Source organism: Cyrtonyx montezumae, unplaced genomic scaffold, assembly GCF_038088225.1.
Source record: "Cyrtonyx montezumae isolate F1298 unplaced genomic scaffold, pur_monq_1.0 scaffold_34, whole genome shotgun sequence".
In the NCBI taxonomy this organism is placed as follows: Eukaryota; Metazoa; Chordata; class Aves; order Galliformes; family Odontophoridae; genus Cyrtonyx; species Cyrtonyx montezumae.
The window spans coordinates 1,866,050-1,888,422 of NW_027072039.1; the positions used below are offsets into that span (position 1 = coordinate 1,866,050).

Below are 22,373 nucleotides of genomic sequence, written 5' to 3' on the forward strand. Positions count from 1 at the left end.
CCCTCCTATTTACTTCCCTTTTTAAACAACTGTTTAAGTACTTTCTTCAGACTGATCACTGACCATAAGTCTTCCTTTTCAAGTGAGACAACAGTAAATGCAACATGAGTAAGTTCAGCCACTCATACACTCCCTAATTCAGCAATTCATGGCATATGACACCTGCCATTTTAACATCCAGTTCATGAATATTTGGAAACTATTTGCCTCCACTGTCTGAAAAATTTTACCCTACATCTGTGAGTATGATAAACAGCACAGTCCAGGACAGGGATCTCCTGTTGTCAGTTCTTCACCTCTTTATCACTTCAGTTAGCTATTTGGTTTGTATTTATCATACGGAATTTTTACCGATGTAAGAAATAAAAAACCTTATTTTCATCACCTCTTGATGAGCTTTTCTGTAAACATTTTGTCCTGGTTTAAGTATTCCCCATCACAGCAACATGCAGCAGGATGTTTGATGCTTAAACCACAGTGCCAGGTGCACGTCCTGGGTTCTGTGCTTCTAGAAGACTCAGCTATTCTCACGTCAGTTCTGTCTCTTCCTCCTCTTTCCCCCTCTTCTCTCATGGGGAGGGAGGAGCTTCGTGATTAACTCTTGAAACTGGCATGTTTTCATCAATAGTATCAGCAGTACTTCTACCATTGAAGAATTCTTTTCAAACAAATGGAAGCGTAAGGCATGATTATCCCCATAAAAAATGTTAGTACTTTCTTACTGTCACTTTGAAGAATTCCTTGGGTCCAAAGTCTCTACAAAAAAACAGATCTGACCCTCAGCTTACTGGAATCCTTTTTCACATGAAATTGTACTTACTGTTATGTATTACTCATGAACAAAGCCTGACTTACAGGCTAATACAACACACAACTGTAGAGATACTCCACACACTCATAATGGATCTGGTCTGATTACTAAATTTACTGTTTTTTAAAACTCTTGACCACTGTCATGACTTGAGACAGTATTTCAGAGCTGTACTTTATTTTAAAAAGACTCCAGATAAAAAATACCTCCAAACTTCTCCACAGCAAACTTGTATTACTCCTTTAGACCCCTCCTGTCAAGCACAGCTAGTTTAACACTATGAACATGATATTTTTTAAAATGCTTACTCTCTTGTTAGTTCAGTGTCTGTTCCGTTCACATTAGAAGTGCATATCTGCTGCACCCTATAACACAGCATTGTATTACATGAAGCAAGTTCTTGTAGGACCAACTTAGTAAACATGTAAAATGATATCAAACCACTCCAAAAAAAACCAAAAAACATAGTAATGACAAATGTCTGAAGACACCTTCTTAACAGTAGTTTTTCAAAGACTTCACAGAAAAGCCTTGATTTGGATTATTTTCTACTACACCATTATTGAAGTTCGTGTATGTCCTAATCAATATTTATTATAATCAGTTATTTCAGCAGAATTCATTCAACTACAGACAATTCTTAATTCATACGATATCCATCCCTGGCACAGCAGGGAGTGCTGTGTCCTGCGATGACCTCTTTGCTCCAGATGAAAGCTTTGTTGTATATGCCACTTCACCAGTTGGCAAAATGCCATCTGCGAACCAAACTCTCTTCTGTTCTTTGGGGCACAGCTCTAGGATAGGTTGAGAAAACATCACTGACGTGACACTTAATAATATTTTACTGTCCTAATAACTAAAAGGGATACAAATTCAGAGGCCCTTCTCCCATCAGTTACACAGAGGATTTGTTAAATGAAGCGCAGCTTGAGACCAGCTACTCTTTGATCAAGTAAATACATGGGAAAAACACTTCTTCATAGCAGAGGAAGCTGTCATGCTAAATCCTATCATACTACCCACTGAAACTTCTTGGTCAACTATCCCTCCATTATCAGATATGAATAAAATGCTCATCACAACTATAAGATGAAACAGTAACAAAAAAAAGCTAATCACAACATTTAAAAAATTATTTTCACTGACGAAAGTCAGATATTTAGTAGCAGTGGAACAAAAACTACTTAACAGATAATTATTTTGCTTTACAGGCAATCAACTCCTACTGCTGCTTAACTTTGCCTTAAAAAAAGTACTTAGTGTCAACTGCAAAACTGTTAATCACAATGCATGAAAGAGGTCTTCTGAGCAATATAAAAATTATGAAAGTAATATCTGAACAAAGCAATTACAGTATAAATATAATAAGATAAAAGACAATCTCCATTTATGAAATGTGGATGCAAGGCAGATGTGGTCAAGCTCATACATGGAGTCTGAACTTGGCACTAGCAGTAAGTTTCCTGAGTCCCAATTCACAGAATTTCTGTTTAATATTATATCTAGTATATATTCAAGATATAACAAACAACGCTTCCCAAGCAGATCTCAAAAAAGTATTTGTTAAATTATACTGTATTAAACATACCTTCATTATCAGGTTGCTTAAGTGCTGAAATGGGTAGCAATGAAGAAAATAAAGGACAGCTTGCACTACCAGGTATACAGGCTTCCTGCAAAGGTAGAGCAGAAGAATTCTCAGAGGAGACACTGGAGTTAGGGACAGGATCTGTTGGACTCATCATCCTTTCAAATGCCTGTGCTAAATTGAAAAATAAAAATTTGTTTGCTTTAAATGTTACAATGCAATAATTTTAGTGTGCAGTACAATAATGATGTTTTTGTTTGTTTGTTTTGCAAAAGCAGGGCACAATTTAGTAAGCTAATTGTGTGAAGTGAATGTTCAAGGTATCGTACAGAAGAAAAATCTAATGTTATATGAAGCATGGAAGCTTCCCAAAAAGCACAAAAATTAAAGGTTCTAGCTGTACGTATATATATTTTTAATGATCACCATGGTTATTCAAAAAGATCCAAACCTTTTTTTACCTTTATTAAAATCATTGTAGCAGCGAGTACAGACTCTTGCTTCCTTCTCCATGTATTGCAGTTTGCACTTCCGTTTGCAACAACCACCACAAAAAACCTGAAAGAGATTGAAATAAATATTATAAGCAAAGACCCAGTAATTCCTGAGTTGGGTTCCTGTTATATTATTTCATCTGTCTAATTAAAATAATAAAGCACACATAAAATAATCATAGGAATATGGAAGAAGAAGAGGAACTTTAACACATTTCTCTTACAATATGTTTCTGTGTTGAGAGAAGGGAAATTACCAGAATTAAGAAGTTTCATTAAGATCTAAATCTCCTTGCTAAAAATTTATGAAAAAGGCTACATCCCATCACTTTTCTGAAAAACTCAGAACTATGCTGCAGCACAGCTCTGCAGCATTAACTAGGGTAATACTCTAGGAGTCATGTGTCATCCATCCATCACTCTACTCTAAACAAAAGACACACTTGTCACTTATTCAGGGAATCCTTATGATCTGCAAAACTTCCTAGCAGGGAAGACAACCACATCACACTAACCCTTGTAACTCTAGGGAAATTCACCAGCTGAAAAACATCTGAAGAACTAAATACTAAACAACAGAGTTGAACCCGTTTTGTTCTTTTCAGCTGTCGTTGCTTTTGTTAGTCTTAAAGCCTGTGGAAGTCCATCATCAACTTTGTGACTGAAGAATTTCAAGTTCACCATCTGCTGAAATTCTGCACAAAACCTGAAAATCCTACTCTGTGTATTTCCATCAAGACTGCCTCCAGGGAAGGCTGCTGAAAACACAGTCACACTTTCTTTTTTTTTTTTATGAATTCCTCCATTTATGATTAAGGTAAAACAATATTCCACATGATTCTTTGTCTTGTTTAACAAGCCCAAGTATCTTTTCTCAAAAGCTGATATTGTATTGTATTTTCTAAAGTATTTTATTAAACACTCAAGTCTAGAGAATATTTATCTTGAAAAGAAGGAACATTTCAGTTTGAAATGTTACTTAAGGAAAGAATAGACTGTATCAGTTGCTTATCCCAGGTGTACAGCTGGAATAGCAATAGAGATTGTTTCAGACAGAAAATATACAACTGTAATCCATAACTTGTTGTTTTCGACTATTTAGCATAGTCTAAAGTTTGTCTCCTCCTTCATAAAGGCAGGAGAAAGAACAGCCCATAAAACTTTCTGCTGTTGGCAGACATAGTCACACAAGGACAGATGCCCACAAATAAGCAAGTTTTTCTGTTTGTTTTTAAGATCACTGATGGAAACAGCTGGTTCATAACTGCATAACAACTAACAGATTCTTCCAAGAAATACGTACATATATTTAATTCTAGGCCTTCTGCAATTTAATATTGAAGCCTATATCATCCATCTTTCATGCAAGATGTCTACGATGGTATTTAAAAACCTTCAGGAAAAAATAAGGAATGAAACATGTACACCACAAAGCGCTGCAACAAGGAAGACAACTGAGAACTAACGATATTAAAATGCTCATCTGGAATGCTAAAAATAATTCTAAGTTGCACCAGTTAATTCTCAAATTCACTCCTAATTCTGTTGTTATTATTACGTTATTATCTGTTTCACAGGAAAATCCAGAATGATGTGAACAAGCACTGAACCCCAGAGATAAGACTCATCCGTTCTCTAGCCTTAATGCCATCTCTGAGGATAACTACTGTCATGTCTCATCAGGATTCAGGCATGGTTGGAACCATCTATTCTTGTATCAGCAAGAGCCATTCTTGACCCATTTGTCTCACAGAACTTAATATCCACACTCCACTGAGGCACTCTATTCTGAGACTCCAAGCTACCTCTTGGACAACTATCCAAAGCAGAGTCACTGCTTCCCAAACAATTTACCACATTTCAGGAATTTACTGGCTAGAGTAGTATCAACTGTGCCAGAAAACAAAAAACAAAAACAAAAAACAAGAGCATCAATTGCCTTTTTACTCCCTTCAGCACAGCATCTGAAGAGCATGAAAACCACTTTGAAAGAACAGAGTATCATTTTCTACGTGAACAGGATATACATCCTGTCTGGTTTAAAGGAGATCTGGGGATGGGGGAAAGCACATTCTCAACCTGAACCATACCTCAACCACCCCATTCAAAGAATTCCATTTCTCTCTCTCTCTCTCTTTTTTTGGAAGTTCCCACAAATATCTGGTGCTTTTCTTGCAAGCTGGATTAGCAAGCTTTCAAGCACTACCATTTTCAGCTATGTAAAGATTCTAGAGGCACTACTAACCTCAACAAAAAAATGTCTTTCAAAACCTGGTCTGACACAAGTCTTCACAGTGCAGTTAAGAGGAAACAAAGCTAAGTCTGCTACCCCTAATTATCTCCAGGAAAACAAAGTGGATTAAGAGGAAAACAACTAAAGAAGCAACAGAACAACAGAAGAAAAATAAAAGTTATTACAAGTGAACTCCTTGAAGGAGTTAAAACAGTAACATTTGATCAGTGCAAGACAGTAAAATAAACACTCTAATTTTATTGGATTAAATACTTCCATACTAATGTCATGTTCATAATAATTAACGCTTCCATGTGAATTAATTTATCTCACCTGAAAACACACACGCTTGGTAAAGTTAAGAATGTAACTGAAAAGTATGTAATGATTGCTAATCAAAAAATGTAATGATGACCAAAAAATGTAATGATAACAAAAAAATGTAATGATTGCTAATCATCTGCAATCAACCTTAGGGCTTCAAATGTTGAGCAGTATAACAATCCTTTGCCAAGTGCCATTCACCCCTTACACTTGGTAATACTAGGACCCTCAATGAAAGGCATCACCTCAATCCTAACGTGCAAGAGGTAGAAACAAACTAAGGGATGGACAGTGCAACAGGAAGCAGAATTCCCAAGTTCTGACATTTCTCCTGATAATAATAAATCTGGAGGGCTACATAAAAACAAAACAATTCTAGAAAGTTCAGAGGGGACAACTGAGAATTTCTACCTGTTCCACTTCAAGTTGATAGAAAACACAGCAACTGAACACGGGTCCATGAGAGTAGACTTTGTTTTCAAAGACAAGTACCAAAATAGTAAGCTATTGCAAATTCAGAAAAGCTATGACAGTTACAGCTGCACAGCACTCCATTATCTCTAACAGTTACACCATCTGTACTGCCTTCACTTATTTTCTGAATGCAAAAGTATAGCAGTGCACCCTGAATTACTTTGCTCTTATGCTAAGGAAGTCTGTTGTTAACATACAGAATCAGCAACATTACTTGCTGTTAGCTGTAAGCAGCAGTGAGTATGAGAGAGTGAGAGTGCTTCTATTCCCATCTCCAGAAGACATGCAATAAATTTCAGTGAATATAAAAAAATTTTTCAAAAACCATAAAAAAAGTTCAAAACCATACTCCAAACAACTGTATTTTAAATTGTTATGAAATTTTAGTAGGATATATAACTGTGTAAGTTCAATAGCTCGTCACAGTGACAGCTTCATTTTCTTGGCACCCCACTGCAGACCTATGCCTTCTACAGGTTTGCTGAGATAGAAGAAAATGGGGACTATGCTTTGAATATATGCTGCTTGAAGAGGGACTCTGGGTAAAAAAAACAAATCAAATACCAAGCTACTCCAGATGTCTTTTAAAGTGGGATGAAAGCAGCTAGTAAGTACTGACTGGTCTTTGCACTAGGATCCATAAAGCCTGCACAGGAACACAGAAAAAAAAATCAGTTCCATTAGTACTAAATTTGAATTTATGTACCAGTACATAAGCTGCAATAGCTCACAAGGAGTTTATTTTTGATTAAAAACAAACTTCAGTGTTATTACTCGCTGCAGGAGATCACAGGCTGGACAAATAGAAAAGTCTACAGATTACTTGCTCAGTTAGCAAGCACCATTCACTCAGCAGAAGTAGCATACACAGAATCATAAAATCACCAAGGTTTGAAAAGATCTCTAAGAACATCCAGTCCAACTGTCCACGTATCACTGACTGCTCTCACCCTGCCCTCCCTGACATTTAAACACAGTGGAAAACAGATTTAGACTTCTAAGTCCTTTGCATGGCTACTGCTGTGATAGCTGCTGAAAGAACACATCCTGCCAGAGTAATGGATATTGTTTTACAACTATCATAATCACTTCTCTGAATTTTGATTGTCAAAATTTTTGATGCCTAAATACTTAAGATTAATCTAAAGTAAGGAAAAAACTGAATCACTGTAATGATTGCTGCAGCACACACTGTCCCATATTCCCAACTACAAGTAATTATTAGCCTAGCCAGTAATGGAAGATAATATAAAGGGATGCAAAGAAAACATTCTTATTTTTAAAAAAGAAGAATTTTTTTACTTATTGTAGCCTTTTGTAAGAGTTTAACTCTGATACAAACTTTAGAAAAAAAACCCAAACACTTAGAAGTTGACATAATTGATGTTTCTCCTTCGCATTATGGTTACCTCTAAATCAGAGTAAATATGCTTACAGTAACAAAAGCAGCCCTCCCCAATAACTTACTTTTCCACATGCACGACAGTGGTGTCGTCTTTTTGTAAACGTGAATTTCGCTTGACAGTTCATGCAGTTGGGTGCCTCTGAATCAGGAACCCACAACGGCTGTTTCTGCAGATGTGCTGCAGGTGTTTGAAGTGGTTCTACACTTTGAAATGTCTGACTTTTTCCTGCTTCAGTGCCACTTTCCCCAGCAGGTTCAGAAATTTCATCAGAAGGAATGCTGTTCCATGAAAAGGGAGCTTCTGGAGTAAGAGCTCTCTCAGGCACATGTGTTTGATTCAGTTGTCTCTGACCAACAGCTTCTTCTGTACAGTCAAACAGCAGCTTTGCTCTCACACCTTCAGCAGGAAGCTTTGAAACCTGTGCCTCACTATCAAGCTCAGTCATATTTTGAATATGAAATGCACACTCTTCTGCTGAAGGTTCCAACTTACTGGCAGCAAGAGAAACTTCAAGATTACTGCTAATGCTAGTTATATCTTCCAGTTTTGTCTGTGGATGTTCTTCAGCAGCTTTTGTGAAATCCAGGTTCTCACCTCTCAAATTCACTTCAGGGTCAGCTGCCATTAAGTTATTACCACTGCTTAAAGAATTCAATGAATTGGACAGATGACTTTGCCCATACAAGAATTCATCAAGCTCTGCATCACTTACAAGATTATTACTTTCAATAATACTCTCCTCAGCTATAAAGTCAGCTACAGTTCGGCTAATGCTTTCATTGTAGTAACAGTCTATACCAACATCATATGGATCAGCTTCATATTCCATAAATGTAGAAGCAGTATCTTTGATTTGCTCAGAATCACTGCCACCAATTACATTCTCAGTATTGCATGTCTCTCCATCTCTTTTTTCTGCAATACTTTGGTTGATATTAGTTAAATATCCTTCCTGTTCATGTAAGTCAGTCTCTTTGCAGGGCTCACAATTAGAGAGATCAGTTTCAGACTTCCCAGTGTGAAAAGTTAAACTGTCACTAATAACCTCTGCTATTTCATTCTGAGGTAGAGGATTAGCTTTTTCTTCTGTTACAACCAAGGAACCACACAGAGTTGCAGGAAGTGGAAGATGCGGCAGTGATGTCTGGTCATCCTCATCTGATACACACAAAGGTAGAGTGCTGTTTAGTACTTCACTGCCAGCAACTTCTTCACTACCAACATTTTCTTCTGTAATTTTCTCTTCTAGTTCTACTTCAGACCCTGTTTGATGTCTGGAGCTTTGTAAAGCATGACTTTCAGGTAATGTTACATGGCTTTTGTCCAACTGATGTCTATGCAGCAGATCTGAAGGTACAGATTCCACTTTACACTGATCTTCCAAGGTTACATTTTCTGTGGCATTTCCTCCATATAGATCCTCCCTCACTGGAGAGCATGTGCTTCCATCTTTTGGCTCAGAAGGCAATTTTTCACATGCTGTCTCATCTTTGGGATCGTACACATTTGAATTCTGTAATGTTTCAGAGACACATGCAGTATTAGGGTGAGCAGTTTGTTCAAGATGATCAAATACTTCAATACAGGACTGTATTTTTAAAGCGAAGTGATAATCACACAGATCTGAAACCTCTGGTTTAGCAAAAACATCTGATTCTAAAGCTAACTGATTACTCTCTTCTGTTTTAAGAGGTTCTGTATGTTGTAGCATTGAGTCCCCATCATTCTGCTCTGTACATGAAACACCTCTGCAACCCAATGAAAACATACGATCAGGGAGGGATATGCAAGTTTTGCCAAAGCCACTCAAACAGTCTTCACTACAGTGAGAGCCACCTGGCTGCAATTTTTGAGTATCTACACTAGCACCTGCTGAACGGATCAAGTTACTTATGTCATTAACAAGATCACACATAGGTATACTACTTCCCAGGTTTGAACTCTGACTTCCTGCTGAGGAAGTACTGTTCACAATGGTCAAAATATCAGGCCCAGAAACACTCCTCTCATTTTGTGATGAACAATCCAGAATCCCTTCATTTGGTCCAGTATGGCTGGCTTGAGAGATTTCTTCTGATGCAATACAACTGTTAGCACTCTCCTGAAGCTTTTGTGTTGGGTATACTTGTTGCAAGAAATCCAAATCCAAAGGAAGAGAACAGTGTTTTGGATCACATGGATTCTGAGGTGCTCTGGAGTGGTCACATTCATCTGTTTTAAGCAAAAAGAGATTAAAAGCAAAGTTTGTAAGACTTAACTGTTTCTACAGAGCATGTTCTCAAAATTTCATCTATTCACTACCATAGCTTTAACTTATCTTTTATTACTTTCAAATTCCCTCTAACAGTCACTTGACCACTTCTGCCACATTGTAGAAGAAAGGAGCACAGATACTAACCTGTATTCAGTTCAAATTCATCCAGCAGTTTGTCCAAGTCAGAGACTGCAGCTTTAAAGTATGTATCCATTCTAGTTAAGTTCTAGTATAGCTTTAGGCCTCTGAAACCTAAAAATAAATAAATAATAATAATAATAAAATACACTGTTTCACTCATATTTTGCTATTTACAAAGTCAAAGTGTTTCATTATTAGAAAGTAACCTTCAGGAAGTATTTTAATTTCTGTCTGTAAAATAAAATGTTATCCAGATGGCTGCAATCCATCAGTCTCTACATACTTCATGATCAATGACTTGCCTTTAAATCCTCTTAAATTTTCCTTCAAAGCCAGGAAAAAAAAATTATAGCAAGTTAACTTAGTCCATCTCCACCATACTCAGAACACAAAACCCATTAACATTCTATGAGACGTGCAAAAAAGCATTAAGAAAAAAAAGAGAAGTCACATGTTAGGTACCTGGCAACTTACCAGAAAGAAATTTGCAATGCACGCTCTGTATCACAAAATGCTGGTTTTTTTTTGTTTAACGAAGACTTCCCAGTCTCCAGATGTTATACCTTCTTGACCAGTGTGAGGAGCTTCCTAATCCTACATCTTTTTCACATCTGAATAACCACAACATGCTATTACCTATCACATAATCAAGACATTAACTACATCACCTGTGAGTAACCCAAAGGGACACAGATCCCTTTACTCTTTTGTCTAGAAACCAGACCTCTAACAGTCTGCAGTTTTCCTGCTAAAAAAGATATATATTACTACAAGAAAACAAACTACAGACCTCATCCTTACAGCATATGTTTATGGATACTAACAAAACTGTTAGTCAAAAGTTACTAGAAGAGATTATATCAAGTACAAATACTGAATGTTCATGAGGAAATGGGTTTAAGAAATACATACTGTTGAGCTTATTCTCCGCAGGGATTTCTTACACATCCTTAACATTCATGTGCAACTTACATTACAACTAATAGATTGGCAGCTGTGACTAAAAGAAGCAGATGGAGACCATTCACCATTCTCCAGCTCCATGCTCTCTACGTCTTTTGTGTTGGCAGCCACTCTTGCCTAATCCCACAAAAAGCCAAATCAAATGGATAAAGGGATAGAAAGTCACATACTTTCACACTTCTTGCTCTGTTTTGGTTTGGGTTTTTTTTTTTTTTTCTTGTTTCTCCATAAGAACAGGTCTACACAGTGAAAGACACTAGCTTGGCACAATGTCCTGGCAAGGACCTGTAAATCCTATTGCTTCACTCTTTGTTGTATACAAAACACCAACTTAGATCCCTGTAAATTAAGCTCCCAGTTCACAGCAATCAGAATACTGAATATATTAAAATTCACATTAATTTAAAAGAAAAACAAAACAAAAAACCAAGCTGTTAATGAACAGATGGCAATCAGCAATAAAGATGATGTAAACACTACCTCTGAAATGAGTTTTCTTTACTTACATACTGAAGCTTTTACAGCGAATTCTCTGATATTTCATAAAATATACTAGGAAGAGGCAAGTAATAACTTCAACTACTTTTACCTTGTACTTTAAAAGACCTCTGGATTATGCACGACATTTTTCATTCTTAGCAAATAATGCATTCTGAATTACATATATGTGCACAATTTGATTATAACAGTAGCTAAGCAGAAGTCAATTTTGGCCAAATGATTTCTGTCAAAAGCAGAAAAGAATCGGGTGTACAAAGGAACTGAAGTTTTATGCCAATATCAATTACATCAGAGTATAAGGTATATATTATTTCCAGTGGAAGCTTAGAAAGGTACCATGACAAATACCTCATCCTCAGGAAATAGTATCACATTTACATAATTCCATGCAGTTTTAGAATAAAATTGCTCCATTTGAGGTAACAGAAGTATTTTCAACAAGTGAAATAACTTCAAATGATTACTAAAGAATTCCTCTTATTTAGCTACCCTTTCTTGAAGTGCTTCAGATTTTCATCTCTTCTAGAAGGGTCTCCAACACTCTTCCTTTTCCTCCCAATCATCTCCCCAAATCCACTACAACAATACAGAAGACAAGCAGTAATCCCTTTTCATCCATCTCTTATCTCTGTTCCCAATCCTCATATAGGTATCATCATCATTAAACTAAAATCCTGGTCATTTGATAAAATGTTTCAGGAATGAGACCATGTCACCTTTTTGGCTCAACTACAGACGCCTATAGCCAACCCCAGTATTTACATTAGAACAGGAGTGAATTAGAAGCTATGAAGAAGTTCTAGCGATAGTTTTGTTCAATGCCTGCTTGCTTCCCTGAGCAAAAACAATCTGCTGAAGCTCTTTCATTACACTGCACTTACTCTGAATGTAACTTAGAATTCTGAGAATTCTTCTAACCATCTGAAACTAGCAGCAGCATCACTGTTCTTTGAAAAATACACAGGAATTTCTGTAAACATCCCACTCGACACCTAAAAGCATCAAGAAAACAAGCGACTGAGAGAAGTTTTGTATGGGCAGGGAAAGTGCATGAGCACACAGGAAGGAGACTGCTGGCTGTGGAAACAGCAACTGCAGTTGCTTACACACACAGATCTTTGCACTGCAGCTTTTAGAGGAACTGTTCCGTAAACAACTTGCCCTTTTAACATTCCTTACATCACGTGAGTTTTGATTTGCTCCATTTTGATTTGTCCAGTTACACTGTGCAGAGAGTAATAACAACCTTTATTAAGGAAAAAAATAAGGAAGTTCTTCCTTAGTTTTAACTGAGATGAGGCCTTTGTATAAACATGAGAACTGAATGCCACAATATTAGAAGGGGAAGCAGACAAAAAAGCAAAGCATCACCATCAGGCAGGAAAACAGGAAGTCTTATTTGTGCACCTAAAAGACACTTTCAGGACTTGAATCAATCCCTTGCTGCTGCTGCCTTCCAAGAGTTGAAAGGCACATACCCTCTGTTAGAGGCTATTTTCTGAACACATTTTCTAATTATCTGAATACTGCCACAAGATTGCCTCCAAGTGGCTTATAGATCATTAAAATGTGGTCTCTAACATCTTAACTTCTTCACAGTAAAGTAAGGCATACGACTTGAGATTCCTACTGGCTCGATTTTGTGCAATTCTTTCAAAGCAGAAAGCCTTAATTTTTACGCAATAGTTAAACACTGCCTGCCAAAGGCTCTATGGTTTCATCTTAAGACAAATATTTATATTCTAGAGGTCTGGGAGATGTGTACTGGTCCTTCTCAAAATAGAAAAAAATAATCAAAGCATAAAATGACAACTGCATAGTGTTAACAGCTAGTTTCTAACACAGTAGAAGTCATTTTAAAGGGGAAGATCTGAGAAAGCTTTACTTCAGAGAAACAAGTTTGGACTGGGGAAGGTAGCTACTGAACAGAGTAACTCAGCTTACAGATGAGCTCTGGAGACTTGCTTTCACAGATGAAAGTGCTAAACTCGGCTAAAAAGGTCTGAATTCTTTTAGACATTTTACTGTCTGCCTTATGACTAAGTTACAAGGCCTGATAATAAGAGAAGCCTTGAGGTGCACATTTCTTCAGAAAGAAATACACAAAAGATGGTTTTCAAATACTAAAAGATAGAAATAGCTCACATTCTAAATATTTTGAACGATTACAAGTCAGCAGCTCTCAACACAGTTTGTCCTTATTTATTTCTCACTTAATGGACATCTAATTGCACTAAAGAACAGAGCACACCTGTCACTATGGTTTCCAAGTATGTGACTTGGCAAAAATCCATATTTTCAAGTTAACAATTTTTATTTTGCAGATAGAACATCTCTAAGCTTCAACATTTTTCATTAGTCTACCACTAAAAGGCACCTCAGACAACTTTTTCATTTCTCTAGGTAAGCATCGGGTTTGTTTTTAAACAAGCTCACTCTAAGTCTCCTATTCAAAGGTCTGACTTAGCCATGTGTCACATTAAATGTATAGCTGGTAGCCACAGCTTGCCAGCAAGGGTTTCCACAAAGTCACAAACAGGTGAAGTCTGCCTGTCAGCACTCCCGAGACTTTCACTGAGCAGCTTCAACCGAATTAAAAAATAAAAGATCATTCATTGAAGTGACAGACATTACTGGTCTGGGACTGCCACTGACAGCTGCAACAGTGCAAAGATCCGGTAACACTGCCAGCCACACTTGGGAAGTCTTCATCAAGAACTGAAGGTGCACTGCTTACCAGGAAGGTGTCCCTGCTGTGGTGGAGGAAGAGGAGCACAGCTTTCCTCCTTTCTCTCTCTCTTCTCTTCTTTGGTCTCTCCTTCCTCCTCTTCTTTACCTATCCCCCATCACCAAGGGAGTTCCCTTATATCCTAACCTTACCTGTTCCCCCTTCCCAGAGTAAGATTTAACACAGTTTTGGTTGAAAGTTGAGTAAATAATGAGATATGCTTAGCATGCTCTTCTAGAGCTCATTATCATACTCAGGGGTTTTAGTCATTTCACAGTTCATAAAGCGAAAGTTCTTACTCTGGGTCCCGTGCCTTTCAAGATTCCATGCTGAAACATCAACTGCTCACTCCCACAGCCCTCAGCCAAAACAGGATTGTCGTACTGTCACAAAGCTTCCTCCTTCATCTGTTTTAATGCCAACCTTGCAGACATGCACACCCAAGGTAAGTTAATGCTTGCATTCCTAAACCCCTCACTGGCAAACCCTACTGCCATGATTACAGTACACACGCTCTTTCCTGTCTTACCCAAGCTGACTTAGAAGAAAACTAACAATAAAACTGTTACGTAGTAGTCATCACAGAAAACCATGTATTCCAAACACACCAGCATAACAATAATGAAGTAAGTGACTCTGTGGTAGTCCCAGGATGAACTCTGGACAGTTAAGTGTTTAGCACAAACACATCAGCACCTGGTCTGACAGCCTTTTACTTGTTCTGAGGCTAGGCACAAAGCAAGCCTAAATGGAACAAATGGGAATGGTAAAAGCCTGCTTACTTTATTTTCCCAATCAGATGAGGCTTGACCTCATCTGATTGGGAAAATTCACTCCTAACACTGCACTTTATATCAGACTGCATGTTAAGAAACAGAAGCCATAACTGTACTGGAACAGTTATCTAGGAAAAGCAAATGTTGTAAATTAGATGACAATGCAACAAATCTGAGCGTGTCAATGGACTTGAAAAAAAACACAAAAACCTTTACTGGCAAATTATAAATTCATAAACAACTTCTAAAGGATACATACTCTGGGATTCAGAAAATACTTTGTTAGGGACTTCTCAATGCAGTCTTATTAAAATGAGAAGATCTTCTAAGTTTGCTAGGATACAGAACAGCCAAGCACCAAACAACAGCACAAATTACAATATTTTTTTAATTTTTTTCTTTTTCTTTTCTTTTTTTTTTTTTAAGTCAAACATAGTATCTCTAAATGCAGGTAGTCGTGACTGTTGGCTAACCCGATCTATGTCTAATGACATGGTGGATTTTTTATGTTTAAAAATCCCTGAAAGACAAGACTCTAGTGCTTGATATATATACATGCATTACCAAATCTCAGTCCAGTCACAACCAAACATGATAAAAAAATCCAGGTCTGTATCTGTAGGAAGCATGCTGGTAAATAAAACAAGATCAGGTGTGGAAACAAAGCAACATAAGCACACGTACAATTCTTCAATTCTAATGGTTAGCTTAATATTAAGACAGTTATTGTGGTCACCTGGAAAGTCTTTTCCACCAGAACAACGTTACATTATTTCAACTCCACTGCTGTGTTTACTCATTATATTTACAGTAACCAGAAAACTGAAGGCTTGAGGCCCTGTAGAAAGAAACAATTCCACCCCAAAACAACCAACAAACAAAAAGCCATAAAAAACACCAAAACCTGACCATACAAATACTAATGAAACTTGCCAGCAATCAACAAGGACCAAAAAGTGAAATCATTAAGTGTGCTGAGATAAAAATACTAATAAAACAAAGATATAATACTTCTTGCTGAGCAATACAAAATATTGTTGAATCATAAAAGCACAGCAGCTGCTGCCACTGCAAATCTACTCACTGAATCAGGGGATTAATATGGATGTTACAGAAGTTTTCTGTCCCCTATGAAAAAGCTTATCTGGTGCACTGCAAAACACTTAACCACCTTACCTGAAGGTGGATATTATCTAAGCTCAACACAACTTCAACAACACAGAGTCATCAACATTAGGATTGTATCACCAACCTGACCAGACTACTTATGATGACAACACACTCAGTCCCCCTAGAACTTCCTTCCACTGTAGTGGCATGTACTATTGCTCCTTTGAGCAGAAAATAGCACCACTTATACCACATATAGAAGTCAGACAACAATTGATGATTTTCAGCACTGCTCCAGAACATCACCAGTAACATCAACAGGCCCAACAGCTGAAGAATCCATTCCAAGGAATCAGATTGTTTGAGTTGGAAGGGACCTTTAAAGGCCTAGTCCAACTCCACACTTGCTCACCTGAGCAGATGCAGCACCACCACTACCAGCAGTATCAGCTTGTAATGCTCAGCCTTAGAAAACAAGTCATGTGAACACATCTGTTTGATCAGGTCTGAAAGATAACTTCCCTAACAACAGAGACCAGTGCTCTCTCAATATTCTCACCGTTTGTGATCACACATCTGTGTTGGACAACTTGAGCAGCACAGCATCAGACACTAACAGCATATGGTACTAGCAGCCAACTAGATCCTTTTTTATGCACAAATCATTTCTGCAGAGCCAAGAACAGAATCACAGAAATGCTGCTGGGGTTGGAAGGGACCTCTAAAAATCATCAAGTCCAACCCCTCTGCCAAAGCAGCTCCCTAGCCCAGGCTGCATAGGTAGGTGTCCAGGTGGGTCTTGAATGTCTACAGAGGAGACTCCACCACCTCTCTGTGCAGCCTGTGCCAGTGCTCCATCACTGCACTCTGAAGAAGTCCCCACACACATTTGTGCAGAACTTCCTATGCTTCATTTTGTGGCCATTTCCCCTCGTCCTATCACCACACAGCGCTGAGAAGATTCATCCTCGTTCCTTTGCTGCCCGCTCTTTAGATATTTATGGATGTGGATCAGATCCCCTCTGAGTCTTCCTTTCTCAATGCTGAACAGACCCAGATCTCTCAAGCCCTTCCTCATAAGGGAGTTGTTCCACACCATTTATCATCTTTGTAATTTATCATCTTCTGCGGCATCTGCTAGCCTCTTTCAAGGAGATGCCTATCTTTTCTGCACCAGGGAGCCCAGAACCGGACACAAAACTCCAGGTTAGGCTGCACCAGATCAGAGCAGAAGGGGAGGATCACCTCCCTTGACCTGCTGGCCATGCACTTTTTAGTGCACCCCAGGATCCCACTGGCCTTCTTGGCCACCAGGGCACACTGCTGGCTCATGGCCAGCCTGTCATCCACCAGGACCCCTCAGGTCCCTCTCCTCATGGCTTCTCTCCAGCAGGTGATCCTCCAACCTGTAGCAGTACATGTGCTTATTCCTTCCTAGGTGCAAGACTCTACACTTGCTCTTGTTAAACTTCAACTGGTTCCTTTCTGCCCAACTCTGCAGCCTGTCCAGGTTAGCTGGACAGCTTTCTGCCACTGCATTCTGTCTCTGAATACAGACGGGGCTGCCCACACATTCCAGCTCACCTAGCACACCTTAGCAACCCTCAGAGATTTAACTCGAGCGGCGTACACACGTCCATTAAACTCTGCATCCGACAGCAAAGCCAACTGAAAGGAAAAAAAGTACAAAGCTCATTAACGCCCCTAAATCGCAAAAAGCAACGCATCCGCCTAAGCAATCCAGCGCGCCGCACTGCACAAACCTCACAGCAAAACCATCCAGGCGACTGTCCCCGCTTCGCTTCCCAAACGCCGCAGTTCCAGCGGGTGCTTTCAGGGCCGCTACCGACACAAAGCCCTCAGATACGGCGTTTCTCCCCCCTGACCAGCCCCAAGGTCCCCCCGAGCGAGGCCCAGCTCAGGGTCTCTTCCCTCACACGCCCGCGGGAAGTCGGGGAGGAGGCAGGACTCCCTCACAGAGCACAAGGCGCAAAGCGAGGCGGACGCCAGCTGGCAGCCGAGACGGAAGGCCGCAAGACGGCGCCGCGCACCGCCCTCCACCCCGGGCCTCACCCCGGCACGGCGACCGTCCCAGCACCTCCAGCCTTCCCCGGAGCCCTCGCGGCGCCGCAGGAGAGAGAACCGACGCTCCTCCCAGGCAACCCAACCCCTTCCCAGCTCCTGGACGGCGCCGCGATCCCCAGCGCGGCCTGCGGGGCATGCGCAGTCCAGCCCCCCGTGAGGGCGGACGCCGGCGAGCTCCGCGCTTGCGCAAAGCAACGCTACGCTGGCGCATGCGCAGGAGTGTTCGCTTGCCACAGCGGCGCGCTTTCCTGTCAGGCCTGATTCTTAACTCGGTGGTGTTGGAAGGGAGGCTTCTAGACGTGTCCGCAAAAAGAAAAACGAACAAACCAAGAAACAAGCTTTATTCCGGCTGGCGCTTAGGTCGAGATCACCACCAGTTCGCAGGCTTTGCCACGCAGTTCGTCCTCGTGAGGATGAGATTGGAGGCTTGCCAATGTGACTTCCATCTACAAGAAGGGCTGTAAGGAAGACCCGGGGAACTACAGGCCTGTCAGCCCGACCTCGGTATCAGGGAAAGTTATGAAGCAGATGATCTTGAGGGAGATCACATGACACGTGCATGGCAACCAGGGGATCAGACCCAGCCAGCACGGGTTCACAAAGGGCAGGTCGTGCTTGTCCAACCTCATCTCCTTCTATGACTGGGTGACCAGACAGGTAGATGAGGGAAAGGCTGTTGATGTAGTCTACCTGGACTGCAGCAAGGCCTTTGACACGGTCTCCCACAGTATTCTCCTGAGGAAACTGGCAGCCCGTGGTGTGGACAGGTTCACTCTTCTCTGGGTGGAGAACTGGCTGGAGGGCCGTGCCCAGTGGGTAGTGGTGAATGGAGTTAAGTCCAGCTGGCGTCCTGTTACGACTGGTGTCCCCCAAGGGTCAGTTTTGGGGCCCATCTTGTTTAATATCTTTATTGATGACCTAGATGAGGGAATTGAGTGTACCCTCAGTAAGTTTGCAGATGACACAAAGTTGGGAGGATGTGTCGATCTGCCTGAGGGTAGGGAGGCCCTTCAGAGGGATCTGGATAGGCTGAATAGCTGGGCTGAGCTCAATGGGATGAGGTTCAATAAGGCCAAGTGCTGGGTCTTGCACTTTGGCCACAATAACCCCATGCAATGCTATAGGCTTGGGGCAGAATGGATTGAGGACTGTATAGAGGAAAAAGAACCTGGGGGTGTTGGTTGATACTCGGCTCAACATGAGCCGGCAGTGTGCCCAGGTGGCCAAGAAGGCCAACAGCATCCTGGCCTGTATTAGAAATAGTGCAGCCAGCAGGAGCAGGGAGGTGATCATCCCCCTGTACTCAGCTCTGGTACGGCCGCACCTCGAGTACTGTGTTCAGTTTTGGGCCCCTCACTACAAGAAGGACATTGAGGCCCTGGAGCGTGTTCAGAGAAGGGCAACAAAACTGGTGAGGGGTCTGGAGCACAAGTCTTATGAGGAGCGGCTGAGGGAGCTGGGGTTGTTTAGTCTGCAGAAGAGGAGGCTCAGAGGAGACCTTATTGCACTCTACCACTTCCTGAAGGGGGGTTGTGGTGAGGAGGGGGTGGGCCTCTTCTCCCTGATAAATAACGACAGGATGAGAGGGAATGGCCACAAGTTGCACCGGGGAAGATTTAGATTAGACCTGAGGAAACATTTTTTTTTCTGAAAGAGTGGTCAGGCACTGGAATGGCCTGCCTAGGGAGGTGGTTGAGGCACCATCCCTAGCGCTGTTCAAGAAATGTTTAGATGAGGTGCTAAGGGATTTGATTTAGTAGCTCAGTGGGTAGGGATGGTGATAGGACTAGATGATCTTGTAGGTTCTTTCCAACCTGATGTATCTATGAATCTATAAAACATGAGGAAGTGAGCCCTTGATAAAATTGAGATTGGGTCCTCGGCATCAGGAAATGGAGTTTCTGGTAGATTCTGGGGTGGAAAGATCAATTGTCCAGTATTTACCTCGAGGATGTTCTTTATCCTTGGAGAAGCTACAACTAATGGGAGCAAAAGGGGAACCTTTTTAAGGTACCCATCATAAAGCAGGTAGAAATAGAATCGCCTTGCACCTATGGAATTGGGTCCTTTTTATTGGTACCTGAAGCAGAATATAATTTGCTGGGAAGAGATTTGATTGTGGAGTTAAGAGTAAATTTGGAAGTAAAAGACAGAGAATTAACTGCCAAACTATGTACTTTAACAATAGAAGATGAGGCCAAAATTAACCCAGAAGTTTGGTATCCAGAATCAGTAGGGAAGTCAGACATAGAACCCTCTGAAGTGACTGTAAAGGACCCAGGGATCCCTGTTAGGATAAAACAGTACCCCATGTCACAGGAAGGTAAATTAGGGCTACAACCTGAAATTGAGAGATTAATATCTAAAGGGTTATTGGAGCCCTGTATGTCTCCCTGTAATACTCCTATACTCCCTGTAAAAAAACCTGATGGCACATATAGATTAGTCCACGACTTAAGGGAGATTAATAAGAGAACAATTACTCACTTCCCAGTAGTGGCAAACCCCTATATCCTGCTTAGTAAATTGAACCCAGAATCTAAGTAGTATAGTGTAATTGATCTAAAGGATGCTTTATGGACCTTCCAAAGGTTGGAAGATATAAATTCTTATTGGTGATAGTGGACCATTTAACACATTTTGTGGAAGCCTATCCCATCGCTAGGGCAGAGGCCCAGACAGTGGTTAAGACATTGTTCCCCAGATATGGGAACACTGAAGTTATAGATTTGGATAGAGGCCATCCTTTTGTATCAAAAGCAGTGAAAGAAGCTTTAGCTCCTATGGGGACCAGACGGGAATATCACACCCCATGCTACCCACAGAGTTCTGGAAAAGTAGAAAGGATGAATGGGGAAATTAAAAAAAAAAAAAGCTTATTAAATCATGTTATGTCTAATCACTGTAATTTCAGGAAACTAAATGGAGCAGTGCATCAGCAAGCTGTACCTGCCTCCCTGGTACTGTTTGCTGAGGCAGGTGTGAATGATTAAATTGGTACTTGCTGGGGGCGGAACCTTCCCCCTCCTCAATAAGAAGTACAAATTGAAATAATATTGATGATAGGAAAAGATTTCTGTTTGTTGAAATAAAGAAAAAAGAAAAAAAAAAAAGCATGTTATTCCTAGATGTGGGGACATATTTCCACCTTCTGTCACAGTCTTGATTCATAAAAAATATTGTTGCATTTAAAATTACTACATTTGTATGTGGATATTTTTTTGAAATGACATCAAAGTACTGCATTATGTTCTGTGTGCATGTCAACGGTTTGCGGGACAGTTCGACCCGGTACTGTGACAATTGAGGCAGGGGACCCACGGGCCCACACCCCGGGGAAGGGGAAGGGGGAAAAGGGAAAAAGGAGAAGGGAGATGGGCCCAGGAACAAAACAACGGCAGCGATCTGAGGAGGAAAGCTAATTTACTAAATAAGATATCAGAAAGGAAAATAACACAATATAATATAATATAATTGGAATTGAGGCAAATGAATCAAATAAAATGAGCAAGAGAGAGAGTGTCCGATAAACCGAAGGCCTTACGCTGACGCTGAAGGCGGACGGCTGCAACAAACACCCACTGCCGAGCTCGGTCCCGAAGGGAAGAGAGAGTCCCGTGACTGCAGACAGCTTTTATCTTTCCCTCTGAGCGTAAACACGTAAGAACGCAAAGCATCGCAAAGTCCTCTGGGGAATGGAGTTCTTCTTCTCTTCTGAGACAGGCATACCTGGAACTATCGATGATCCACGGAGTTGGAGCATTAACTCTTTAACTCTAAATGCACTACATGATGTTATGATGTGGAATACCAGTACCAAAAATCATAAAACCATGACAGTGCATTATCTTTTAGTGGTGGATTGGTCTTCATTTCATGTCCTATGCACGTATTCTTGCCAAGTAACCTTTACCCAGATCTGAAAAAAGCGGTTGTTAAAGAGACAGACATGGGAAATGATTCTTAAAAGTCTAATTGTGTGTTAATTGGGTAACTCAGGAGGCATAGAGGGCAAAATGTTATTTCCAAATTAATACCAAAAGTGTTAATGCAGGAAAGCAATCTACCTGCATAAAGGTAGTCACATTGGCAGTGTCAATAAAAAAGAAAAGGAGTCACGTTTAGAAAACAAAACAAAACAAAAACCAAGAACAGCTACTGGAATATCACCTTTTGAAATGCTATATGGAATGCCATATGATTTAGAACTCTAATTGGAACACCACAAGGTAGAAGAAAAGTTAAGAAAGGACTGGTGGTACAGTGGCCCCTGCCAGATACGGCAATACACCATATCAGTCCAGGAGACAAGGTGTTAATTAAAACGTGGAAAGAGTCGCCTTTAACTCCCCATGGGAAGGACCTTTTCTTGTTTTACTAACAACAGAAACAGCAATCTGGACAGCTGAGCGCAGATGGACCTACGCAAGCCGAGTGAAAGGATCAGTCCATGATACAGGACCCCAGTAGGAGGCATCCAAG

At 40.4% G+C, this 22,373-nt stretch overlaps 1 protein-coding gene across 1 annotated transcript in view; it reads right to left on the reverse strand.

The window, feature by feature from the left end:
* Positions 1-14,084, reverse strand: part of ZFYVE16 (zinc finger FYVE-type containing 16) — a 30,821-nt gene extending 16,737 nt beyond the window's left edge. The window contains 6 exon segments of the mRNA XM_065745203.1: positions 1,463-1,608; positions 2,403-2,576; positions 2,864-2,960; positions 7,395-9,544; positions 9,732-9,839; positions 13,930-14,084. Of these exon segments, the coding sequence (XP_065601275.1) occupies positions 1,463-1,608; positions 2,403-2,576; positions 2,864-2,960; positions 7,395-9,544; positions 9,732-9,801 (2,637 nt within the window). The 5' untranslated portion in view covers positions 9,802-9,839; positions 13,930-14,084.
* Between the last annotated feature and the right edge of the window lie 8,289 nt (positions 14,085-22,373).